Source organism: Pseudophryne corroboree, chromosome 1 (genome assembly GCF_028390025.1).
Source record: "Pseudophryne corroboree isolate aPseCor3 chromosome 1, aPseCor3.hap2, whole genome shotgun sequence".
NCBI classification, from domain to species: Eukaryota; Metazoa; Chordata; class Amphibia; order Anura; family Myobatrachidae; genus Pseudophryne; species Pseudophryne corroboree.
The window spans coordinates 43,472,082-43,494,460 of NC_086444.1; the positions used below are offsets into that span (position 1 = coordinate 43,472,082).

Genomic DNA, 22,379 nt, shown 5'->3' on the forward strand with positions numbered 1-22,379 from the left:
CTGGCTCAAATTACATCCACAGTCAATGTAGGAGGTACCAGACGCATATTCCGCAGGTCAGTGCAGCCTTCTTTAGCTTCCATGGGATATTGGAGCAGAAGACCCACAGAGTGCCCCAGTTAACACTGCAACACCGGACACAGTGGCTCACCTGGGCTCGTGGCATCGCTAATTGGACACCTGAGGAACGGCAACGTATGGCGTTGTGCGATGAGGCAAGATTTTAGTTGTTTTGGGTTGATGGTAGGGAGTGGGTGTGGAGCAGACCCATAGGCGTTTCTATAATGGGTGCAGTGTGTGCGGTACACACTTACCCCTCTGGAGTCCCTGCTGTGCGGGCACAGATCATTCGGAAAATGGCCGTGGCAGCCATTTCCGAGTGATTTGCGCATGCGCACTGGGGGTGTCCCCGGGAACAGGGCGCGGGCGACATGTTCCTGGAGACCTGCGCATGCGCAGTAGACCCTGGGTTTATGCCAGAGTCTACTGCTGCCGGAGAGGAGGGGGCCTGCGACGGACGCTGCACGCGGGTCCCCTCCTCTCTTAAAACCGCCTCTGCAAAGACTCTATGAGGCCATGGACCCCAATTGTCAACAAGCCTCCATGCAGGCTGCTGGTGGTTCCATAATGGTGTGGGGTGTGTTCAGACGGCTTTACACTTCATCGGGACCTAGATAAGTTACTGGTCTGGGGCCCCAACACCAACCCCTACAAGAAAAAATAAATACAAAAATCTACAGAAACTAAAAATATTCTGCAAGGAATAAAGCGTTTTCTTAAATTATTTTAATCTGCTGAAAGTACTAGTACCGCCATAATACTTGTGAGGTTCATACGGGGAAGCGTCACTGGCGAAAACTGGCAAATTTTACTGCCGTCAGGGATCTCGTCAGCGATGTTATAAAAAAAAAAAAAAAAAAAAAACAGAAGATTGTGCTCACCTGCCGTCCTCAGGTCTCTAAATTCAAACCACTTCTGATCATCTGCCAGCAGGACTCCAACGTCTTCAGTAGAAACAGAGGAGGAAGGTAAGGGTGAAGAAGGGACAAGTAAAAGAAGAAAGGTGCGGTGGAAGAAGGAGCAGGGTAAGAGGAACAGAGGGTTGTGAGGGGCACAATGGAAAGGTGGATGGTGGGGACACAGGAAAGAGATGACTGGTGGGGGATAAATGATAGAATTAGGGGAATAAATATAAAAGGAGTACTGGAAGACACAGACAAATGAAGGAGAGAAAACAAAGACTTGTGACTGGGAGAGAGGGGGACATGGAGACATACACACTGGTGACTGTGAGGAGGGGGACATGGAGACATACACACTGGTGACTGTGAGGAGGGGGACATAGAGACATACACACTGGTGACTGGGAGGAGGGAGACATGGAGACATACACACTGGTGACTGGGAGAGAGGGGGACATGGAGACATACACACTGGTGACTGTGAGGAGGGGGACATGGAGACATACACACTGGTGACTGGGAGGAGGGAGACATGGAGACATACACACTGGTGACTGGGAAAGAGGGGGACATGGAGACATACACACTGGTGACTGGGAGAGAGGGGGACATGGATACATACACACTGGTGACTGGGAGAGAGGGGGACATGGAGACATATACACTGGTGACTGGGAGAGAGGGGGACATGGAGACATACACACTGGTGACTGGGAGAGAGGGGGACATGGAGACATACACACTGGTGACTGGGAGGCAGGGCTGTCTTAACAGCAGTGTAGGCCCCTGGGCAAAGCAATGTACTGGGGCCCCTACCCATCCTGCAGCGGTAGGGGTGGGGGGTGCTATCAGTGGCAGTTTTGATGTCCGCCGGGTGGTAGGGGCTGTTCTATTTTCCTCTCAGCATGTAGGACCTGTAGCAGTCATTTCTGCTAATTACTCCTTTACTGCACCAATGGTGGGAGATGGGGAAGGAGGGAGAACACTAAACTGTAGAAGGGAGCATTGGGCTGAATGAAGGGACCCTGGTACATGACTTACAGGGGGGTAGGGCAGGGTTTAATACACACGGGAGGGGTGGATAGTGGAGTGAGCTTAATATTAATAATTTTCCGGTGGGAGGGCAGCCTGCTTAACTGCAGATATCTCCAGTTCCTGAAAATAGATTTCTTAGCTTTCAATGAGGTAAAACACTAGAGAGTCCCGCCTTTCAGGGGGTACTGAGGACTTGTGGATCAGAGTTCAGGAGCCAGAGCAATCCACCAACAAAAATATAAAACTGCATACCAGGCGTGTGGAGCTGGAGCAGGGACCAGCTGCTGGAAGGCTGATATTTCTGGTTCTGTGCAGAGTAGAGACAAGCTGCCAGTGTCCACTGATAGGGGAGAGTCCCAGATTTTTGAGTATACCAGCAGAAAGCTCTGAGTCAGACAGAATCTGAGATATCTGGCTGGGAAGAGCAATTAACAGGCTTGGATGGGGACCACTGCTCAGAAGTCAAATATCTCAGGTTCCCTAGGGCCGATTTTCAAAAATCTGGTACCCCTGGAAAGAGGAGATCCTCAGCTATCAGCTTAGGGCCCTTAGACTCCTGGGGCCCTTGGGCAAGAGCCCATTGAGCCCATACGAAAAGACGGCCCTGCTGGGAGGAGGGGCACATGGAGACATACACACTGGTGACTGGAAGAGAGGGGGACATGGAGACATACACACTGGTGACTGGGAGAGAGGGGGACATGGAGACATACACACTGGTGACTGTGAGGAGGGGGACATGGAGACATACATACTGGTGACTGGGAGAGAGGGGGACATGGAGACATACACACTGGTGACTGGGAGAGAGGGGGACATGGAGACATACACACTGGTGACTGGGAGAGAGGGGGACATGGAGACATACATACTGGTGACTGGGAGAGAGGGGGACATGGAGACATACACACTGGTGACTGGGAGAGAGGGGGACATGGAGACATACACACTGGTGACTGGGAGAGAGGGGGACATGGAGACATACACACTGGTGACTGGGAGAGAGGGGGACATGGAGACATACACACTGGTGAGGTGACTGGGAGAGAGGGGGACATGGAGACATACACACTGGTGACTGGGAGAGAGGGGGACATGGAGACATACACACTGGTGACTGGGAGAGAGGGGGACATGGAGACATACACACTGGTGACTGGGAGAGAGGGGGACATGGAGACATACACACTGGTGACTGGGAGAGAGGGGGACATGGAGACATACACACTGGTGAGGTGACTGGGAGAGAGGGGGACATGGAGACATACACACTGGTGACTGGGAGAGAGGGGGACATGGAGACATACACACTGGTGACTGGGAGAGAGGGGGACATGGAGACATACACACTGGTGACTGGGAGGAGGGGGACATGGAGACATACACACTGGTGACTGGGAGAGAGGGGGACATGGAGACATACACACTGGTGACTGGGAGAGAGGGGGACATGGAGACATACACACTGGTGACTGGGAGGAGGGGGACATGGAGACATACACACTGGTGACTGGGAGGAGGGGCACATGGAGACATACATACTGGCATACTTCCCAACTGACCCACCTGTGGGCTGCAGTGTCCCGTGGGTGGGGGGAAGGTTGGGGAGAACGCTTTGACCCCGCTACTTTGCACTGCAAAGCAGTGGAGAATGGATGATGGGTGCATGCGTCCGTCATCCACAGACTCAGTTCCTGCTCCAGGAAGGGCTGGGGGCTGTCCAGCAGCTCCAGGAGTGCAGGAAAAGCTCCCAGCATGACGTTAACGGGGGCGTGGATCTTTGACTCTGCATTGCACTTAAGGCCACACACCCTCGCCGACAAGCCAAGACCCATAATTATGGGCTTTCTGGCTTATGCTGGTGTTTTGGGGTGCCACACCCTGCACCTAGATATAGCGCTAGGGACCCCAAATATACAGAGACGCCTTGATGCGGCTTTGGGGCTTATTCACACATTTGCGCAAATATGTGTAACGAAGATCTCTGAATTCTATTATTATGTGGAATTTATATCTGGTTACGGTTATCATTCAGGGTGCTGGGGGAAACAAATGCCTTTTTTTCTTGCTTAGAAATACCCCTCCCTTTTGAGCACCTGAATGTTATCACTAAGCTAATTGAGCATCTACCAATATATATGTTGGATATGTATCAGAGCCTGGAGACTGAAGAGAGATAAAGTGGACAAGATAAAGTACCAGCCAATCAACTCCTCACTGCCATGTTACAGGCTGTTTTTGAAAAATGACAGTTAAGATCTGGTTGGCTGCCTCTATGGTGGTCATTCCGAGTTGATCGCACGTAGCAACTTTTTGCTGCTCGTGCAATCAACTTGACGCCGCCTATGGGGGAGTGTATTTTAGCATAGCAGGGCTGTGATCGCTTAAGCAGCCCTGCCATGCTAAAAAAGTTTCCTGCAAAACAAGACCAGCCCTGCACCTACTTACCCAGTGCTACGGATCCAGCGATAAAGGTACCGGCTGTGTCGTCAGACATCCGCCCTCCAAACACCTGGACACGCCTACGTTTGCCTTACCATGCCCGGGAAACGTTGAGTAGACGCCCTGATCCTCCTTCCCGCTGTCAATCTTATTGCGATCGGGCCTGCGATCGCTTTCTTGTCCTGGTGTCGATGCCCGGCGATTGCCGTTGCTGGCCAACGACGCGCGTGCGCAATGTGGGTGCCGCGCAGCCGCAGTTCCGACCAGTTCACACCACAGCAATGAACCGCTGCGTGCGAACAGGTCGGAATGACCCCCTTTATCTCTAGGCTTACCACACTGTCCAAGTCTGCATTTCACCTGGTTTTAATCAGCTAGAGAACCTGTGTAATCCATGGGTGCTTAGATTTAAAGGGATAGTATGGTAAGCCTATTTATCTCTCTCCACTTTATCTCTCTCCAAGGCTTAGTACACCTGCCCCATGTCACAGAAATGTAGTTAGACACTTATGGAGCTGACAGGAGACACTAATGATCTGCACCCACACCTGTGACTCCTCCTGAGCCCTAGATAGGGGAGGGACAGAGCAGGTCACATGTGAGGCAGCCCCTATAAAAGCCAGGGTGCCCTGAGGCAGGGAGCAGCAGTCAGGAAGGAGCCAGGAGGTTGTGCAGAGCTCAGGATATTGGAATACAGGTAACCACTGGAACACCATCTAATCATCACCATTTGATGGCTGCAAACATTGGAATGCTGCAGTTGAAATATTAGTAGTTGTAAGGGAACCATTGATGGTCTGTAACCATCAGGCAGTGATGTCCATTCCTGAATAACTGCTGCCTTCTGTGCTCTTACATGTGTGTATCTTATGTTTCCTAGGTGGCTGACTGTTAATATGGCAGAGACAGTAGAGCAGCAGGTAAGTACAGTGTGTGGTGACACTATGGTATAGGTGAGGCTGGAGAATGGTAATGTGGATGCCTGTAGAAGGTCATATGCCCTGTATTGGAAGTCCTGTCCTTAATGTCTCCCCCTCCAATACCCTCCTCACTGTTCCTCCCCAGTCTTCCCAAATATTAAGGGTAAATATTAGGAAGTATGCTTGCTCACCTCATGCCCTATGCCAGGCATGTCCAAACTGCGTCCCTCCAGCTTTTGAGACACTACATATCCCAGCATTCCCTGACAGTTTTGCTGTCAGAAAATGCTAAAGCTGTGTCAGGGCATGCTGGGATATGTAGTATCTAAACAGCTGGAGGGCTGCAGTTTGGACATGCCTGCCCTATGCAGTTAATAGTGTGCTCCTCTAAACCCAGTTCCCCCAAACTCTGCCATTACAGTCCAAGTTTTAAGGATATCTATGCTTGAGCCTGGACTGAGGTACTAATTAAGTCACCTGTGGTCAATAATGGATATTAAAACCTGGACTATAACTACAGATTTATGGAAACTCTGTCTAAACCATACTTTGACTGCAATTCAGGAGTATTGTATGTAACCTAAGCACAGAACAGTGTAAGTTTGCTCCTGTTCATTTTAAGTAATGGTGGTGGTCTATAAACCCCTTTAACAGTGCAACCAGATCTTGCATGTGCATCGTTTGCTGTAGTCCCTAACTGATCAACTGGGCCACCTGGAGTCCTGATATTACTGGTGCTACCAACTTGTCTACTACACAACTGACTGCTGCATCTCACACTTGTGTTTAAAAATAAACCAAAACCAAGTGGTAATTGCCAATGTTATAGGTCACAACTGAAAGCACTAAATGTGCACCCTGAGCCCTGTCCCCAGGTGTAGCCGCCTGGTCTGCTCAGAGAAGAACCCAGCTGTACGGTGTTGGGCTAACTCTGGCTGTTTCTCCTGTAGAATGTTGTGGTCCGGCTGATCAACCTCCCCTTGGTGAGCTCAACGTATGACATGGTGTCTTCTGCCTATATCCACACCAAAGATAACCACCCCTACCTGAAATCTGTGTGCAATGTAGCGGAGAGGAGTGTGAAGACCATCACGTCGGTGGCTGTGACCAGCGCCAGGCCAATCCTGCAGAGACTGGAGCCTCAGAGTAGGTTTTGAGACTTTCTGCTCTGTCTGGAAACTCTTTAAGGAGGACACTTATCAAAGCTTAGAGATAAGTGGCAGTTGAAGGCTAATTGGCTGGCACTCTATCTGTCTCTAAGCCTTGATAAATACCCCCCAATATTAGATCCAGTCTTATTGACTCCCCTGCACTCACTCTGGACAGATATGTCAGTATTTGACAGCCTAGTATGTCCTTAATTAAAATACACACACAGTAAGTACCCTGTATTCTGCTTGTCATCCAGTTGCTGATAATTACCTCTTGTATGTCATCTTTCTCTTACAATGAGGAGAGCACTGGATTTAGTTGGTGTAGCAGTAAAATACTGACAGTCTTGTATGTTGTAAATAGTCTCCTACCATGCAAAGAATAAGCCAGTCTTAAATCACCTTTGCATAGAAAGTAGGCTAAATATTGTGTATTTTAGATCAGGGACAGCCAAAGCTGGGCTAGCAATTGATGGTACCATTGGTGGTTAACACTGTTATATAGCAATTGATGGCTTCACCCACTAATTGTTAACCCCATCTATTACTCACAGGGCTGCAGCCCTATCAGGGGGTGGCATCAGGCTCCATGTCCTGGCACCAATTGGGCAATAACATTGGGGCTCAGTACCATTTATGGTGGAGAGCCATTGGATCGCTATTAATGGTTTGTAATCATTGATGGCCAACTCCATTTAGATGCTTAATTGGTGCAATGTACTGTTTCATAAGTGGCTTTATTTTGTGTCCTAGAGGATACTGGGGTCCACATTAGTACCATGGGGTATAGATGGGTCCACTAGGAGCCTTGGTGATTTAAGAAATTAAGTGTGCTGGCTCCTCCCTCTATGCCCCTCCTACCAGACTCAGTTTAGGAAGTGTTCCTGGAGGAGCCAGTCACGCTTTGGGAAGCTCCTGAAGAGTTTTCTGCATTTATTTTCTGTTTGTTTTCAGGCAGGGACTTTTGGGGGAAGGGGGGGGGGGGGGTGTCAGGCAATGGCCCAACCTCCTTAGGGTTAATGGTCTTGTTCCCTGCTGACAGGACATAGCTCCTGTGGGACCTATTTGAAAGCCCCACCACAGCGACCATACAGTCACACAGCAGGGTGTGGTATGGTTTGCTGGCAGTCGGGGTCCCGGCGACCAGCGTGCCAGAATCCTGACAGCTGGGCGAGCACAAATGAGTCCCTTGCGGGCTCACTGCGCTCGCCACACTATCTGTTCTCCCTCCAGGGGGGGTTGTGGACCCCCAAGAGGGAGAAAAGATGTTGGTATGCTGGCGGTCGGGATTCCGGCACCGGGAGGCCGGCCACTGGCAACCAGAAGACCACCCCCAAAGCATGCTGCCACTCCTAACAGAGCCAGAAGTAAGAGCGGTGAGTATATGGCAGGCATCCTGGTTAGCGGGTCGCTGCTGGTAATGGCGGCATGAGGATAGGAGCTCAGCGCTGACGGGCTGCGGCTTCAAAGACATAACACGTTCTGCTGTGAGGGGCGTGCTGAAGCCACAACTATACCCACACTGGCCCTAAGTTTACAGGGGTTCTAACACACTGAACCATACATATAGCCTCAGCCAGTATTAAAATAATGGGAATACAGTACTGCGGGGCTTCACTTTGAGCGGATCCAGTGGCTCACCAGCGCCATTTTTTCCCTCTGCAGCTCTCACTGAACAGCCTGACAGACACGCAGCTCCTCCAAGGACTCCAGAATACCTCAGCGGTACCAGGGCGTCATAACAGGAAGGGGGAAGCAATATAGGGATACTAGTACCCTATTAAGGGTACTAGTATCCCTAAAGCTCAGCTTTAGCAAGAATGGTGCTGTGTGGCTGGCTCCATCATACTCTGTATCCTCCTAGCAGGGCTCTGTTTGGGTTAACAGGGCTTAACTTTTCTCCTGTGTCTACACATTACAATGGCAGGCAATGAGTGTTTCATGCACTGCAGAGTGTTTTTCTTCTCAAGGGGGATCACTACAATGTACTCGGGGTAGTACACATTCTGACTAGTGGATCTGAACCAGCATGGTTGGATTCTCTAAAAGGGATGATCTCAGATATTTCTAATGGTTCCATACTGAGAAAGACGCAACAATTGAGAGTCTATGGATGACCAGATGAGTAGAGATTCAGGTCCCACACCAGCGTACCCCTGCCATTAGTCCACAAAAGCGTACACTGGCCCACATATTGCAAGCTGATGTGTCTGACCCAGAGGAAAGATTAATTACATCCTTTCCTTTTCCTCAGGATGATGGGGGGGGGGGGGGGGGGATGGGAAAACTCACCGACTGATGCATCATTGTCTAGATTATCACGCAAGACAGTTTTGCTAGTCCCTGGGGCAGCCTGCTTAAAAGACGTGGCTAACCACTAGATTGAGACACCACTCAAATCTATGTACACAGCTGTGGGAGTAGCCCAGAGATCTACTATAGCTTGTGCCTGGATCACAAGAGCCATTGCAAAATGGTCAGATAACTTACTGGAGAGTTTTAAATTCCTTAACTAAGGGGAGATACTTCTACTCTTGCACTATATTAATGACTCTGCAAGTTTTATGGTTGAGGCCATAAAAGAGAGGCTTGCTAAATGCACGCACCATGGCCATGGCGCTGTCAGCACGCATGGGCTTATGGCTACGCCAGTGGACTGCAGATTCCAGAAAAGGTGTGGAAAGCCTACCATTCACAGGTGAGGAACTGGATATGTGAATATCCAAGGCTATGGCGGGTAGGCCTACATACCTTCTTTCCGCAGCTCCTCCGCTTAGGAAGACAAACTCTGATCCTACTCTGCAGTCATTCAGACAGCAACATTTAAAAATAAGACCAAAGGTTGTTCTATAACCTTTGAAGGTTGTAGAAGTAAACCCAAGAAACCAGCAACTGCAGTTTCACAGGAACAGCACTTGGGTTCTGCTTCCTCTAAGCCTTCAGCATGACGGTGGACAGCACTGCATGGAAGACAGGCAGGTGGGAGCCCATTGAAGAGATTTCAGTCACATCTGGATGACATCATGCCAGGATCCCTGGGTCATAGAACTTATCACCCAGGGTTACAGACCAGAGTTTCAGGAACTCCCACCTCCCAGATTCTTCAAATCAGGCTTACCAGCTTCTCAAGAGGCAGGTATAATTTTACAGGATGCAATCCAAAACCTGGTATGTTCCCATTCCATCTCGGCTGCAGAACAAAGGTTATTACAACCTGTTTGTGGTACCAAAGCTGGACAGTTCAGTGAGACCCATTTTAAACCTTAAGTCATTGAATCTGTACTTACAGGTGTTCAAATTCAAGATGGAGTCTCAGAGCAGTGATCTCAGGTCTGGAGGAAGGGGAATTCTTGGTGTCTCTGGACATCAAGGATGTGCACCTTCATAGTCCAATCTGGCTGCCTCATCAGGCTTATCTAAGGTTTGTATTACAGGCCTGTCACTACCAGTTCCAGGCCCTGCCATCTGGCCTTTCCACAGCACCAAGGGTGTTCACCAAGGTAATGTCAGAAATCGTTTCTCTGCAAACAGGCGGTGAACAGAATTCCGTACCTGGATGACCTACTGATCATCACGGGTGGATTCTGAACCTACCAAAATCTTACCTGAAACCAACACTGAGGCTTCCGTTCCGGGGATGATACTGGATACGGAAGAACAGAAGGTATTCCTTCCATTGGAAAAGGCATTGGTAATCCAGTCAATGGTGCAGGATGTCTTGAAATCAACCTGGATATTGGTGCATCTCTGCATTCGCCTTCTGGGGAAGATGGTAGCCACCTACGAGGCGTTACAGTATGGAAGGTTTCACGCAAGGCCCTTCCAGCTGGATCTGTTGGACAAATGGTCCTGATCGCATCTCCACATGCACCAGAGGATACGTCTGTTGCCAAGAGCCAGGATTTCTCTTCTATGGTGACTTTAGACTTCTCACCTGACCGAGGGCTGAGGGTTTGGTATTCAAAATTGGATTCTGCTAACCAGACCCAAGACTCAGAGGTTGGGAAGCAGTCGCCCAGGGGGAACTGTTCCAAGGAAAATGGTAAAGTCAGCCATTCTTCCAATCAACATTCTGGAACTAAGGGCTATGTACAATGCCCTTCTACAGGCATCACATCTTTAAGAGCAAGCCATTCAAGTTCAGTTGGACAATGTAACGGCAGTTATGTACATAAACCGACAAGGCGGGACAGAGTAGAGTGGCAATGTCAGAGGTAACAAGGATTCTCCTCTGGGCAGAAAGACATGTGGCGGCGTTGTCGGCAATCTTCGTTCCGGGAGCAGACACCACCTCCACCCAGGAGAGTGGGGCCTCCACCCGCAGGTGTTCGGGTGATTGACACATCAATGGGGTGTTCCACAAATCGACATGATGGCCTCTCTTCTAAACAAGAAGCTCCAGCAGTATTGTTCCAGGTCAAGGGACTCACAGGCAGTGGTGGATGCTCTGGCGTCCCCATGGATTTACCAGATGGTGTATGTTTCTGCCACTGCCGTTGATCCCAAAGATTCTCAAAAGAATAAAAAGGGAAAGTGTTTAAGCAATTCTCATTGCTCCAGACTGGCAAAGACAGGCTTGGTATGTGGATCTACTGGGCATGCTCCTGGAGGATCCGTGGTCTCTACCTCTTCAAGAGGATCTCCTGCAACAGGGGTATTTAGTCTATCAAGACTTACCACTGCTACGTTTGACAGCATGGAGGTTGAGCGTCAAATTCTAGCCCAGAAAGGAATCCTGGATGAGGCTATTCTGCCTTTGATCCAAGCCAGAAAAGGGGTAACGTCTAAGCATTACCACTGTATTTGGAATAAATGTCTCTTGGTGTGAGAACAGGAAATTTCCTGCAGTGGAATTTCAACTGGGACTCTTTTTGCAGTCATGTGTGGATGTGGGCCTACGACTGGGCTCCGTAAGTCCAGATTTCAGCTTTGTCCATTTACTTCCAAAAACTGGCTTCCCTCCCTGAGGTTCAGACTTTCTTGAAGGGTGTTCTGAACATCCAACTGCCCTTTTATGCCTTCCACAGCACCTTTGGGATCTCAACGTGGTGTGCAGTACCTCCAATAAATGGTTTCAGCCCTTACAGGAGGTGGATGTAAAGTTTCTTACATGGAAGACCGTTACACTGTTGGCCCTGGCTTCAGCCAGGTGGGTGTCATAATTGGGGGCATTGTATCACAAGAGTTCCTATTTTTTTTTTTTTTGGGGGGGGGGGGGGTTTCATGAGGATCGAGCGGAACTAAGAACTCATCTGCATTTTCTTCCAAAGGTGTCTGCATTTCATATCAACCAACCTATTGTGTTTACCGACACCACCTCTACCTCAAAGTCCCTAGATGTTGTGAGGGCTTTGAAGATTTATGTGAAGCGGACAGCTCGTCACAGGAAGTTGGACTTGCTGTTCTCTATGATCCAATAAAATTGGGTGTTGCTTCAAAGCAGTCTATTGCTCGCTGGATCAGGCTTACTATTCAGCATGCTTATTCCAGGGCAGGTTTGTACAACCTGCCCTGGAATAAGCAATCTCTACAACCCCACTCTAGTAGGTCAGTGGGTTCTTCCTGGGGTGTCTTGGCTTTACAGCTCTGCCAAGCAGCTACTTGGTCAGGTTCAAATTCCTTTGCTAAGTTTTTCAAGTTTGATACTTTGACCAAATTGAAGGTCTTCAGTGGCCAATCAGTTCTGCAGGAACCTTTGCAGTCTCCCACCCAGTTGGGGAGCTATGGTACTAATGTGGACCCCAGTATCCTCTAGGACGTAAGAGAAAATAGGATTTTCATTACCTACTTACCCAGAGGATACTGGGTGCCTGCCCAGTGCTTCATTTTCCTTAAGTTACTTAGGTGTTTCAGCTGTTGATGATCCTGTTCAAGTTTGGTTAGCTTGGCTTTCCTCTTGGTTTGTGTGCTGGTTTGAATCTCACCACTGGCCTTTCAATCCTTCTCTCAGCGTATGTCAATCTCCTCCGGGCACAGTTTCTAGACTGAGTCTTGTAGGAGGAGCAAGCACACACTTAATTTCTTAAAGTGCCCAAGGCTCCTAGTGGACCCATCTGTACCCCATGGTACTAATGGGGATCCCAGTATCCTCTACAGACTAGAAGAAAAGGATTTATGGTAGGTAATTTATTTTTTTATTTTTCAAACCATTTAGTTGCCCTGGCTAACAACATTGCATGTATAGGATTGGATAAGATTGAGGTGAAGCTGCCCATTCTCTATCAGCCTACTGACAAGGTAACTTTACAGCCCAGCAGCTATAACTGAATATCCTACACATAGGATAACATGCATTACACAGGTGTGGTATAAATGTTATCTGCAGTACCTGTGTCCTCCTCTAGGTGGTCTCCACTGCCTCTGAGGCAGTTCTTGGTGCTAAGGATGTGGTCGTACAGAGTATATTGGGAGTAGTTGGCAGAACTAAGGGAGCTGTGCAGGATGGTGTAGAGATGACCAAGGCCGCTGTGAATGGGGGCATTAGCACCGTTATGGGGAGCAGTGTAGCGCAGATGGTGAGCAGCCATGTGGACACTGCACTGACAACGTCTGAGAGTCTCCTGGAACAATACCTGCCACCCACGGACAAAGAGCTGGGTAAGCTGGAACTGATGTGAGCAGTATATTCATGAACTAACACTTGGCCTACTGGGACACAAAGTATAACTATAGCCATACAACTCTTACTAGGCCACTGACAGGCCAGCTGTAAAGCTAAGTCAGACGATTAAATGGATTTGTTATAGTTTAAGCTTCTATATATTTCTTTTCGGCAAAGGAAGCAACAAAAACGGAGGAGTTTGAAGTGGCAGCAGGAAAGCCAACTTACTACGTTCGCTTGGGGTCGCTCTCTACCAAGGCCCGTAAACGTGCTTATCAGCAAGCCCTGACACGAGTGATGGAGGTCAAATGCCGGAGCCAGGCCATTGCTCAGCTGCAGAAAACCGTTGATCTGGTTAGTTGTGGATGATATGATTTATAGCAGTGGTTCTCAAACTGTCCTCAGGACCCCACACAGTGCATGTTTTGCAGGTAACCCAGCAAGTGCACAGGTGTAGTAATTACTCACTGACACTTTTTAAAAGGTCCACAGGTGGAGCTAATTTCACCTGTGATTCTGAGACCTGCAAAACATGCACTGTGTGGGGTCCTGAGGACTGAGTTTGAGAACCTGTGATTTATAATCATGGCCACCACCTGTCCAGTATCACTATCATTGTCCTACATATAGCTGTAAAGGACTTTCTTTCTAAGAAGCAACATCTACAATCTTGCTCTCAAGGTGAATAAATGAGCTCATAAACTTTCCTGGTCTGGTTGGATCAGATGTGACAGTACTAGGCTGGGCTGAGTCCAACGCCCAGTGGGTGGCTGCTGGAAGTCACTATTCCAGCAGCTGTTAATCTTGGTGAGATCACCTGGCCCATTTACACCGTGTTTGTCTCCAGTGTCTCAAACACTGCTGTATGTAGTGATGGGGCAGCACCACCACCTGGTGGCAGCAGAGGGACAGCTGCTGGAGAAACATAAAATACAGCACCTCCACTTCCCCATTGTTAAATACCAAGCAGCTGCCAGGATATAGGAACACTGCTGCCTTTCACAGCATTCTCCTATGAGCATTGATTATCTGAATATCAATCATCGGATATCAGGATTTTTAGTTTTACCTATATCAATGACTAATTTTAATGACCCTTTATTATGGGATCCTGTATTGACAGGGCCACTGACAACTTCATGCACAGTATAACATAAAAATTGCTGTAGAGACATAGAATTGGATAGTGTGTATGTGGAAAATATATACTTTGCCTAATGCAATCATACTTTTTATTTTTTTAATTTTAGTTTTTAAATAAATATCCAGTGTAAGTGATTAAAGGCTTATCTTCTAGATTGAATTTGCAAGAAAGAACATGAATGGTGCCAACCAGAAGATCCATGACGCTCAGGATAGGATGTACCATGCATGGGTGGAATGGACAAAAAGCACAGGACAGCAAGCTAGTGGGGAGGCTGAGAGCATGGAAGTAAGCTCCTCTACTGGTGTACATGCCAGGTGTCTAGTACTGAATAGGTAACACATAGAGCATCAGAGTATTATTTCTAACATGTAACTTCTGGTTTTTCAGCAAATTGAATCACGCACTCTGACTATTGCCTGGCATCTGACTCTACAACTGCAAACCACCTGTCTCTCCCTGGTGACCGGTGTCCAAGGCCTTCCGCAGAACATCCAGAGCAAGGCTCAGAACATCAGTGTCATGGCTACAGAGGTCTATCAGAACTTCCGTTCTGCCTCTTCCATCAAAGACATGTCTGATGGCCTCTTAGCCACCAGCAAGGAGCAATTCACCAAGATGAAGAGTTCTATGGATGACGTCATGGATTACTTGGTTAATAACACACCACTAAACTGGCTGGTTGGTCCTTTTTACCCACAGACTGCTGGCTGCCCACATGGGGAGCAAGAAGCTGATGTGACAGACTCTGCTAATAGGGACGATTGACCGCACTTCAGTCTACAGTCACTTTGTACCAAATTCACCCAAGTGGGCTATCACCGATGTGTAGTGGCAAATGTTTCATGTAGCTTTACTGTATACTTTCACTCATATTTTTACACAAATGCTGCCAAGTTTAACCTGTATCAATTGTTTCATCCACCACGCACTGTCAATTATGTTGTGCACTTTTGTATAGTAAAAATTTCTACAGTAATGGTCTGTGTTCATGATGAAGCTTAGTATACAACTCTTTACATTTCAACGTTATGACACTTGTAGGGGTAGGGGTGTTAGTAACCAAATATTGTGCAGTTCTGTGGGGTGTAAAGGGAAAAACCTGAGGCTAGTCACAAAGATAAATGTTCTGATATGTCACATCCATCACTGCTACAGGGTGCTCCCTTTTTAATATGTAACTGATATCAGAGCAAAGTAAGTGATAAATTAGGACTTCAGTTATCTGGTCCTAAGAATAAATGAGAGGTAAACTATTTTTATGGGTGGTAAGACTTAAGCAGACACATTACACAATTGGGCTCAAAGCCAGCCCTAACCAATAGGGTGCCTGAGGAAAGATTTTGGCTTGTGCCCCCTAGCATCACTGCTAGTACCACCTCTGACCCTGCACCCCTTTCCAAGCACCATCACCCCTTACCCATAGCAGTCAACATTTTGGTGCTCCTACCCCTTATATTTTAAATAGGAACAGTGTGCACATTTGGCTCACAGCTCAAAAAGGGTGTGTCCTTGCTGGGAAGGGGATGGCCACACAATAGTACCCCCAATTCACATTAGACCACACAGTAGTGCCCTTGCTATATGTTGTGTCACACAGCAGAGCATCTATACACAATGCCACATATTAGTAATGCATTTATACACAATACCACACAGTAATGCCCCTTACATGTATAACACATTATTATGGTATAAACATAATGCACCTTAAACATTATGCCAACTTTTATTAATGCCCCTTACACATATGGTGAACACTACTGCACAACCAACCCACCCTCACATGGCTGCTAACATTGTGGCTTCTGCTTGGATACAGATGTGTTCTCATACATTTTGCCTCAATACACCATACAGCAAGAGATGCCTGGTGCAAGGCAGCTCCCAGCCAGCTATGCTAATGTCATGCTCCTTTATTGATGAAAGTCTTATTTGCTTTACTACATGGCTAGGATGCACAAGCAGCTTCTGCTGATTAAAATGATATGTGGCATGCCTATATTCTGTGTGACTATGGCTGTATCTGCATATGTTGCCATGTTACAGTGGCTCCCAGGAACACACTGTAATGTAGCATTTTGTATGCAGATACAGCCATAATCACACAGAATATAGGCATGCGGCATATCATTTTAAGCAGCAGAAGCTGCTTGTGCCCCTAGCCATTTGCCTAAACCTAGGGCCTTCTGATTGGGCCTCAGGTCTAAAGCCCATAATACAGTACATTGCTTATGTTCCATAACTTGACAGGTTATGACTCCATTGTACATCTCTGCTCCTCAGAGCTCAGCTCATTGGGTCTCCGATACCTAACTTGGTTTGAAACAAAACAATTGGTGTCAGCATTTTAAAATCCAATCCCCCACAACTGAACTAAAAGATAATTCTGAAATACAGCTTCACTAGTGTTGTGCAATAATTAGTCACTGGTTAACCAAATTGGCCTGCCTCACACACCTAATATTGCATGCTTGGTCACAGTCAACCTGTAAGGTGCATTGTAAATGGTTCCATGCAGATTACCTGTACATAAGGGATTTTATTTTTCTTTCACATGTAAATTTCTCCTAAATCCACAGGATAACATTGGGATATGAGGTAGTGTCAGCAGATTGGCACCAATGATCAAAAGCGTTTGTCTCCCAGAATGCAACTGGCCAGTCCCCTATATCCACACCTCCTGGCTCAGGCAATTCAGTTGTATGCCAAAGCTCAAGGCAGGAGCATCATAGAGAGCCCTAATCAGGCAAGAACATACATGCACACACTTCTGTACAAGAAGGAAGAGTGAGTAAAAGGATCCTCAAATCAGGTGCATCAGGGTGGGATCCTTGTGGATACTGTGGACTTAGACTTACCATCAATCACTATTTCACCTATCATAACTACGTATTTCTCCTGCAGGGTCCACAGATTAACCACAGGATAAACATTGGGATGTCCCAAAGCAATTATAGTGGAGAAGACACTCCTGATTGGAAAGGGGAATCCTTTGCCTGAATGCAGTGTCTTGAGAGGTAAAGGTATCAAAGGCATAATGTCTAATGAATGTGTTAATGGAAGACCATGTGGCTGCCTTACATATCTGTTCAGCTGAAGCGCCACGTTGTGCTGCCCATAATGGACCTACCTTATGAGTAGAGTGAGCAGAGACATTAGCCGGAATAGGGAGATCAGCTTGAGAATATGCTTCTGAAATTGTCATCTGAAGCCACCTCGCCAGTGTCTGCTTGTCAGCAGGCCATCCTCTCTTGTAAAATCTGTAGAGAACGAAGAGTATCTGTCTTCTGATGGCACTGGTACGATCCACGTAGATCCTTAAAGCACAGACTACGTCCAATGATGCCTCTCCCGCAGAAAGATCCAGCCCTTGTAAAGCTGGTACTACAATTTCTCCGTTAAGGTGCAATTTAGACACCAATTTAGGAAAATATCCAGATTTGGTTCTGAGAACCACTCTATCTGGATGAAATATAAGAAAAGGATGGCGACATGACAATGTCCCTAAGTCTGAAACTCTTCTAGCTGAAGCAATAGCCAGTAGAAAGAGAACTTTAGCTGTCAACCTTTTAAGATCCACTTGGTTCAAATGGAGCAACTTGAAGCGCCTTTAGGACTAAACCTAGATCCCAAGGAGCTGTAGGAGGAACAAAAGGAGGTTGGATGTGAAGCATTCCTTGGAAAAAAAGTGCAAACATCCTGCAGGTTAGCAATTTTCTTTTGAAATCATAGTCAATGCTGACACCTGAAACCTCAAGGAAGCCAACCGTAGACCTTTGTCCATTCCTGCCTAAAGGAATGATAGGACTCTGGAAACTCAAAACCTTAGGGTCAAATTTCCCGTCCCTGCACCATTGAATATTTGGTAATAAATGCAAGCTGAGGATGTTTTCCTTGCTCTAAGCATTGTCTGTATTACCTGTTCTGAGAATCTTCTTGCTTTCAGGAAGAAAGTCTCAAGAGCCACGCCGTCAAAGACAGCCGATCCAGGTGCTTGTAATAGCAAGGAACCTGAGACCGTAGATCTGGATGTTGAGGGAGTAGGAACGGAGTATGCACAACAGCCTCTTCAGATCTGTGTACCAATGTCTTCTGGGCCAAGCTGGAGCTATTATTATCACAGCGCCCTTTCCCTGTTTTACCTTTCGCATCATCCGGGGCAACAGGGCGATCGGTGGAAACACATGGGCCAAACGAAAGTCCCATCTTACTGACAGTGCATTCACAAAGGTCACTTTGGGATCCTTTGTCCTTGACCCGTATGCCGGAATTTTGTTGTTCTGACGAGAAGCCATGAGCTCTATCTCTGGTAACCCCCCACTTGTCTAACAGAGTCTGGAAGTCCTCGGGGTGTAAAGCCCATTCATTAGCATGAATGGCGTGTCAACTAAGAAAATCTGATTCCAAGTTTAGGACTCCCGGAATGAACACTGCGGACAAGGCTGGATGATAAAGATCGGCCCACCTTAACATGCTGCTTACCTCCTTCATTGGCTGCGAGTTCCTCCCTGATGATTGAGGTACGCTACTACCGTTTTATTGTCCGAGCGAAGTTGAACTGGTTTCCCCTGAAGAATTTCCTTTGCTTGAATGAGTGCCATATATATGATCTGAAGTTCCAATATATTTATTGGCAGGCAACATTCTTCTTTGGTCCACTGCCATTGGAAGCAACTTCTTTCTGACACTGCTCCCCAGCCCTGAAGACTGGCATCCATTGTCAGAACCTCCCAATCTGAGATCCAAAAGGGTCTCCTTTTGTCCAGATTGGATGTCTGAATGTTAACACCATAGATCCCATCACATGCATCGCTGTGTGAATGGATACCCTTTGACTGTGTAGCAGCTCCTGAATCCTCGACTGTATTGTGGACATTTTGTTCAGAGGTAAAATAACTCTCTGAAGACCCGAATCCAATACAGCCCCCAAGTGTGTTATCCATTGTGACGGAACCAGGGACGACTTTGCCCAATTTATAAGCCAACCGTGTCTTTGCAAACAATCTATTGTCTGTTGCAGATGACACTGAAGCAATTCCTGAGATTGTGCCAGGATTAAAAGATCGTCGAGGTATGGAAAAATCATTATCCCCTGTCGACGGAGATAAGCCACCATCATTTTGGTGAACACTCTTGGAGCTGTGGCCAGTCCAAATGGTTGGGCCTGAAACTGAAAGTGTTGCTGGAGGATGGCAAACCTGAGAAGCATCCTGGATATCCAGGGATAACATAAAATTATCCGGCTCCATGGCCAAAATAATGGAACGTAAAGTCTCCATGTGAAACCGAGGCACCCAAATGTACTTGTTCAGCACTTTGAGATTGAGTATGGGCCGGAACAACCCATTTGGCTTCTGAACTAGAAACAGGTTGAAATAAAAACCTTGTCCTCGTTGCGCAGGAGGAACTGGAATTATCACTCCTGATTGAAGCAACTTCTGAGCTGCCTCTTGCAAGGCCCTGGCCTTCGTTTCCACTGAAGCCAGGCATTTGTGGTGGACTGCTGCCATAAGTCAGCAAAATGAAGAAGTTGGCTACCCACCCTGGGATCCCCCAGGTGGAGGTCAGCACTATCAGGCTGATGTCTTATCTTCTGGCTTGGAAGCAGGCCTTCTAGTAGCCCAATGCTTTTTAGTCTTGCCAGACTTGTCAGATTGAGACTGTTTGCCATAACCCTTTCCTTTTGCTTTTCCCTGGGTCCAAAAGGGCAGAAAAAGTTGGAAACCTAGGTTTGGATTTGTTTGTTGAAGGAAACTTCACTTTCTTGGAGTCTGCTTCTGACTCCAAAATACTGTTTAATTCTTTACCAAAATGAATATCCCCAGTAAAAGGCAAAGACTCAACTTTCTTGGACTCTTAGTCAGCCTTCCATGTACGTAGCCAAACAGCTCGGCGAGCTGCTACTGCTGAAGATGATGCTTGAGCGGCAATATTACCCATATCCAAAGCTGCTCCTTCCATAAAAATAGGCATCTGTTTAATATGTGCAATATGGGATTTTTGCTCTCTAGATGGCAATGAAAGATCATCCTCCAATGCATCAGCCCAGGCTGCCACTGCTTTTGCCATCCAGGCTAAAGCCATGGCTGGTCTTACAATTGCCCCAGACAAGGAGATCCACAGTTATCTTGGCCTCAAGATAGCTCAATCTCCGTAAGGGGATTTTGATCACTACAGACATGCGTTACTGCAGATTGTGGCTGGGAATTAGACGTTGTGCTGTGACGCACGGGATGTTACGCCGCCTCTAGGCATTCAGCTCTCGGCGAGCAGCGCTATTGTACCCCGGATGCCTTTTGTGACATTGCTTGACTGGATGAATGGTGAGCTGTAAACTTACGGAGATTGAGCTGCAGATGGTCGAGTATTCCAGCATCGGATATTTAACCACCATGATAACCCCTTTGGAACGATGTCCTTGAAAGAAACTACTATATGAGGATATCGACCGTCCCTCACGTGAGTGTTAGGTACGCCCCTCTCTCACAATAGCAGATACCATTTAGATCCTGGTCTTCAACCACCAATTGATAAAGAGCACGTCACATCTTGAAAAGATACCTTTATGGGCATGTCAACACCTGTCTTTTTGTAAGTCAGGTGTGTTTATATGAGAACACTGTCTCAATTTGTTGGTTTAAAAAGATCACCAATTCTCTGACCATTCACATTGCCTAGTGAAGCCTACTAGCCTATCGGCAAAAACCGTAGACTACGTTATTGCCTCATTTTGTTTCACGTGACAATACTACACATTGTATACTTCTGTTTCATTTTCCTATTTTTTTAACACGGTTGAGCTCTCTATCAATAATTGAACATTGAACACCCTTGACTTTCCGTCCGGAGACGGCACAGCTAAGTATTTTTTTGAGCACTCTCATATTCACCATCACCGCTTGAGCGATAGCGCCATCTAGTCCACACCACCACAACTCTTTCTGTTCCACTTTTGGACTACCTGGGATAAGTCCACCGTTGGACCAAGAAGGCAGCAATCGGTTTACTAGAAGCGCCATTAAGGATTTCACCCTCCCTTTTTCAAGAAGCGGGAAATCAGTTCATGGCGGGAGACTCGGAGGAAACTGGTCATGAACCGGGGGGAGGGCAAGTCACTAGGTAACGAAAGCCGGGACTGAACAAACAGCGCCTAGGAACAACAAACAATAAAAAGCACACAATATAGACAATACATTAGCATGTTAAGCAAAAAGAAACATAGACTCTCAGAATCATTAATGTGTTGTTAGAACAATCTAGTTTAAAAATATCAAAAGATTTCAGCAGCTAAATAGCTATCTTCTGTTTGAATATATCAAATTATTTGTGCTTTATTCTAATTTCCCTGTGTGGTGCTATGGACACTTTCTGGCACCACATAAATAAATGATAATAAGCAGAATAATAATCAGCACAAAACTGCCACTGTCATAGATTGGTGTTTGTGTAAGCATTGCATTCCCAAGACAGATAATCCTAGCCTTAGACACCCAAGGGGAGATGTATCAGAGCCTGGAGACTAGAGAGAGATAAAGTAGATAAGATAAACTACCAGCCAATCAGCTCCTAACTGCCATGTTACAGGCTGTTTTTGAAAAATTACAGTTAAGAGCTGGTTGGCTGCCCCTTTATCTCTAGGCTTACCACACTGTCCCTGGGCTGGCTGATGTCAAGCCTGCATTTCATCTGGCTTTAATCAGCTAGAGAACCTGTGTAATCCATGAGTGCTTAGATCAGGCATTCCCAACCACGGTCCTCAAGGCACACCAACAGTGCAGGTTTTACTGATATCCAGGCTACAGCACAGACGGTTAAATCAAAATAACTGAGCTACTAATTAAGTCACCTGCTGAAGCCTGGATATCACTAAAACCTGCACTGTTAGTGTGCCTTGAGGACTGTGGTTGGGAATGCCTGGCTTAGATTTAAGGGGATAGTATGGAAAGCCTATTTATCTTTCTCCACTTTATCTCTCTCCAAGGCTTAGTACATCTGCCCCATATCACAGAAATGTAGTTAGACACTTATGGAGCTGACAGGAGACACTAATGATTTGCACCCACACCTGTGACTCCTCCTCCTGAGCCCTAGATAGGGGAGGGACAGACCAGGTCACATGTG

The 22,379-nt window shown here is 47.0% G+C and overlaps 1 protein-coding gene and 1 pseudogene across 2 annotated transcripts in view; both read left to right on the forward strand.

Moving 5' to 3' along the window:
- Positions 1-15,234, forward strand: part of LOC135055143 (perilipin-2-like) — a 76,694-nt gene extending 61,460 nt beyond the window's left edge. The window contains exons 1-8 of one of the 2 annotated variants that reach the window (XM_063958838.1): positions 5,086-5,136; positions 5,320-5,359; positions 6,310-6,505; positions 12,665-12,747; positions 12,855-13,107; positions 13,293-13,465; positions 14,409-14,543; positions 14,646-15,234. In XM_063958838.1, coding sequence (XP_063814908.1) covers positions 5,336-5,359; positions 6,310-6,505; positions 12,665-12,747; positions 12,855-13,107; positions 13,293-13,465; positions 14,409-14,543; positions 14,646-15,023 — 1,242 coding nt within the window. In that variant the 5' untranslated portion in view covers positions 5,086-5,136; positions 5,320-5,335 and the 3' untranslated portion in view covers positions 15,024-15,234. Of the gene's footprint in view, positions 1-5,085; positions 5,137-5,319; positions 5,360-6,309; positions 6,506-12,664; positions 12,748-12,854; positions 13,108-13,292; positions 13,466-14,408; positions 14,544-14,645 lie in introns of those variants that run through there. The other variant, XM_063958847.1, reaches the window with a different exon arrangement.
- Positions 1-22,379, forward strand: part of LOC135055152 (perilipin-2-like) — a 165,077-nt pseudogene that overhangs the window by 126,045 nt on the left and 16,653 nt on the right.